We start from the raw sequence: 4097 nt of genomic DNA, 5'->3' as shown, positions 1-4097 counted from the left end.
TTGATGATGCGGTGAATGCTCGATGTTGGGGAAGACGGAGGGGATAGAGGTCGCCACCGCTCTCACATCGGAGCATCTCCGCCCTAGAAGGAAGAGCCTTGATAGAAAAACCAGAGGGGTCAAACTCGATTGAAACATTGTTATTATGAGTTAAGAGGCGCACACTAATCAAATTTTTGATGAGATGAGGGGAAACAAGAACATCATTTAAGTGTAGAGGAGAGGTGGCAGTAGGAATGATGGCGTGCGCTTGGTGTTTGACAGGCAACCGCGCACCATTACCTACTGTGATGGATGAAGATGATGGTCGAAGAGAGGAGGATGGAAAATTACCAGGGGATGACGACATGTGGGAGGATGCGCCGGTGTCGAAGTACCACTCCAACATGTTCGGTGGGTGGTGTGGGACGCCGCGTAGAGGGAGCTGGGGTCGAATGCGCTGCCGGGTGGAGCCGCGGTCATGTGTGTCGCCGTCATCGCCTGCTAAGGAAGGAACGACGGACGGGGGCCCAGAATGCCTGCTCCTAGGGCGCGAAAAGGCATGGACCAGGCTTGCACCATGCCTTGCCAAGGGTTGTAGCCCACGGCCCATGGAGCGGACTGTGCGTTGGGGTTGTTGGAGTTCCCAGAGCGCGGCGCGCCGCTGTTGCCGCGCCCACGCCCACGCCGCTGGTCCTGACGGTTGTTGGAACGTCCATTACCACTGTTGTTGGAGCGGCCGTTGTTGGTGGAGGAGGAGGATCTGTCCTTGTGGCCGTCGGACGTCGGGTTGGAGGAGGCGTTGCTGATGTCGCCATGAGTCGCAGCAAGTGCCTGGCTGGACTCCGCGTTGGCGTCGTGTTCCACGCTGAGCTCCTCAAGGATGAGGAAGGAGCGCGCGGTCTGGAAGGTGTGCGGCGGGTACTTCGACGTGATCACCGGCTTGACGTAGCGGTACAGGGGATTAAGGCCGCGGAGAAGATTGAGCACCTGGCTTGGCTCGGAGACAGGATGGCCGATGTCGTGGAGTTGGTCGGCGATCCGCTTGAGCTTGGTGCAGTAGGCGTTGATGGACATGTCCCCTTGCTGCAGGGAACACAGTTTGGTTTCTAGGTAGACGGCGCGCTGCATCTCGTTGTCCTGGAACAGCCCCTCGACGGCGTGCCACAGCGAGAACGCGTTGTGGCGATTGCGGCGGATGATGTCGAACACGCCTTTGGAGACGGTGGCGAGGATCCAGTTGACGACGCAGTGATCCACCCTGCGCCACTCGCCATCGCGGTTATCATCAGGGGTGGTGGAGTAGATGTGGCTCTCGAGCCCGAACTTGCCGAGAGTGGAGTCAAAGAAGTGCCGCCATTGGCCGTAATTTCCCTCGTCCATGTCGAGGATGATAGGGACGTGATGGCGGATCGAGATCCCTTGGATGGCGGCGGACGAAGCAGGCGCGACGGAGAAGCCCCCATCGGATGACGAGGAGTCGGAGACGCCGGATTGGTTGGAGGCCGGCGCCATCGGAGCAGCGGAAGAAGAAGATGTGGCTGAGGGATTCTAGAGAGAGACCGTGGACGATGATACCATGAAAGAGTATGTGGATCAACTAGACGAGTTGCATTGATCTTGTGTGTGTACATATATAGTATACAATCAGTGGTCGTGGCCACTCCAGCGCATGCGCGAGCGGGCTTAGCGCAGGAGCGTGGGCGCCGCGGTGACCGGGCGCGCATGCGGCGTGCGGAGCACGCTCTGCAGATCTTGACGCGGCGAGTGCGGCACAGGCGTTACAAGGCATGCATGCTAAAGATAGACGGGCTCTAGCCGTTGTTGAGGCTGGTCCGCTGACAGGCCCTATTCGTTTAATTTATAATCCATACTTTTCAGTTTATTTTTTAGCCAGGATAGTATTTTTCTCTCACGGTAAATCAGCCAGAACCGTATTGGACCAAAGAAACCAATAGACGAGGTCAGATGGGGTCGCGCCGACTTCTCAAGCACGATTTATTAGGAGACTTGTCAAGCTGATGAAGGCGCTTCGTGTTCGTGCAGACGTACGGATGAGCATGCGAGTGAGCATCAACCAACGGTTACCTTTTTTTGAGCCTGACACTCAACTGCTAAGTCAAGTCACCCTTCTCTCGCGCCTCGACGCTCCCGTGGCCCGTTGCTCACCCCACGCAACGCGGCCGCGGTGCACGTCGCGTTATAGGCTTTCGCCTTCCGGATCCGGAGTGATGAACAAGCCGGCCGGCACCCGTCGTCGTCGTCGCCGTCGCCCGGCCGGGCCCAAACCAGGCGCGGGCCAGCAACTTCGCCAGGTTCCTGGGCCTTTAGAAAACTGCAATGCAATTGGGTGTACGTAGGTTGTGCGCTTGTGCTGATACGTAGGTTGTGCGCTTGTGCTGAGCAACGCTCCCGCTGCAGTGCAGAGAAGAACCGTCACTGTCGCAGGACTCCGGCGACTTGACCATTTTCGGTGCTCACTGCTCAACATTACTCGAGACTGTAGTGATATGAATTGAGCACGGTAGGGGGTAGCGGCCAGCCAGCCACGCACCACCTCGAGCCCTCGATCAGTGAGAACATGGCGATCGATTCCGGCAGCAGCACAGACGGGCTAGGCTATGTACGTAACCTTGGAAATTGGAATCCAGCGCGACGAATGGCGAACAAGAGAGGCCAGCACCAGCACCAGCAATGAATAGCCTTTCTCACAGAACGAAAGTACTCGGCTGGCAGTAAGCGTCCAAGCAGTCATGCACAGCAGGCAGTACGTACTGGCTACTGCCACTTGCACCTCAGTCTGCTACTGCCGAACTGCTAGCTGATCGATCGATCGACTGATCGGACATCGGAGTAGCGCGCGTAGCGTAGCCCACAACCACCTCCTCCCAGCACCCAGCTGCCCTCTCCTCTCTACGAGCACGGACCGGCCAATCGTGCACCTATGGCGGCGCTGTGGCCCGTACCACATGATTGCCGAGTTCACAAACTGTTACTAAGCGCTAGCGGCGAAGTACCACTGCAGGTACGGGTGCTAGTGACAGGAACCCAACGATGATAACGCGGGTACGATTCCGATCGGGCCGTGATGCCTCCTGCGCTCGGCCAGCCGGACAGGGCGCCGGCCACCACTGCTCCCGTCCCCGTTCCGTGATGGCGACGATTACGCTTGTTTAGTTCCAAACTAAATTCCTAAAAAAAATACTACAGTACCTATCATATCGAATATTTATGATCCGTATATGGAGCATTAAATGTAGACAAAAAAAACTAATTGCACAGTTTGGTAGGAAATTGCGAGACGAACATTTTGAGCCTAATTAGTCCATGATTGAACACTAATTACCAAATAAAAATGAAAGTACTACAGTAGCCCCAAATTCTAAATTGCTGAAACTAAACACGCGCTAAACCCCGTGCGGGCTCCAACGCGGGCTTCAGTGATGCGTGTCAGCGTGTACTGCCACACACAAACACTCTGTTTGATGTTGTAGCTGCGAGCTAACGAGGGCACTCCCAATGAAAGAAACTAGTAATTTCTATAACATAGGATACCACACCAAAAAAGTACTCCTTTCCAACCCATGGTTTTTATGAGTAATAACTATTTTATCTTTCTCTCTCCTAACTCTATCTTTTTCTCCAATGGGAGTGCGACACGAGCTCTCTAGAAACCGGTGGTTTCTCCCCAATGGCGATTTCATGGTTTCTTAGTGCATTGGGTCAAGAGTAGACCTGGTTTCTTCATGAAGAAACCATTTCTATGATTTTTGCTCTCTTTCTTCATTAATTACGTTGCCACATCAGCATTTTGCCTACGTGGCAAGTCATTTAATGAGGATAGAAACCATCATTAATGCACCATTGGGACTGCCCTGAGAGAGCTACCGGTAGCTGTTACGATCGACACCGTGTTTAATGATCCTCGGTTGGTCTTCTGTACCTAATATTTAATGATCCTCGGTTGGTCTTCTATACCTAATGGCTCCGTTCGGCTTGCTGAATCTTAGCTGAAACTAGCTGAAAAATACCATTCTGGCTGAATTGTTGTGAGAGAAAAACACGATTCTGGTTAAAAAAGCAAGTCTAATATGAGGTAAGCCGAACGGGGCTCTTCA

General features: G+C 54.0%; 1 protein-coding gene across 1 annotated transcript; it reads right to left on the bottom strand.

Moving 5' to 3' along the window:
• Positions 1-483: 483 nt before the first annotated feature.
• On the bottom strand, positions 484-1494 carry LOC136492240 (uncharacterized). The gene has a single exon (XM_066488326.1). The coding sequence runs from the start codon at positions 1492-1494 to the stop codon at positions 484-486; it is 1011 nt and encodes a 336-aa protein (XP_066344423.1).
• Positions 1495-4097: the final 2603 nt, after the last annotated feature.

This window comes from Miscanthus floridulus, chromosome 11, assembly GCF_019320115.1.
Source record: "Miscanthus floridulus cultivar M001 chromosome 11, ASM1932011v1, whole genome shotgun sequence".
Lineage (NCBI taxonomy): Eukaryota > Viridiplantae > Streptophyta > Magnoliopsida > Poales > Poaceae > Miscanthus > Miscanthus floridulus.
This window is presented reverse-complemented; position numbering and strand designations above follow the sequence as displayed.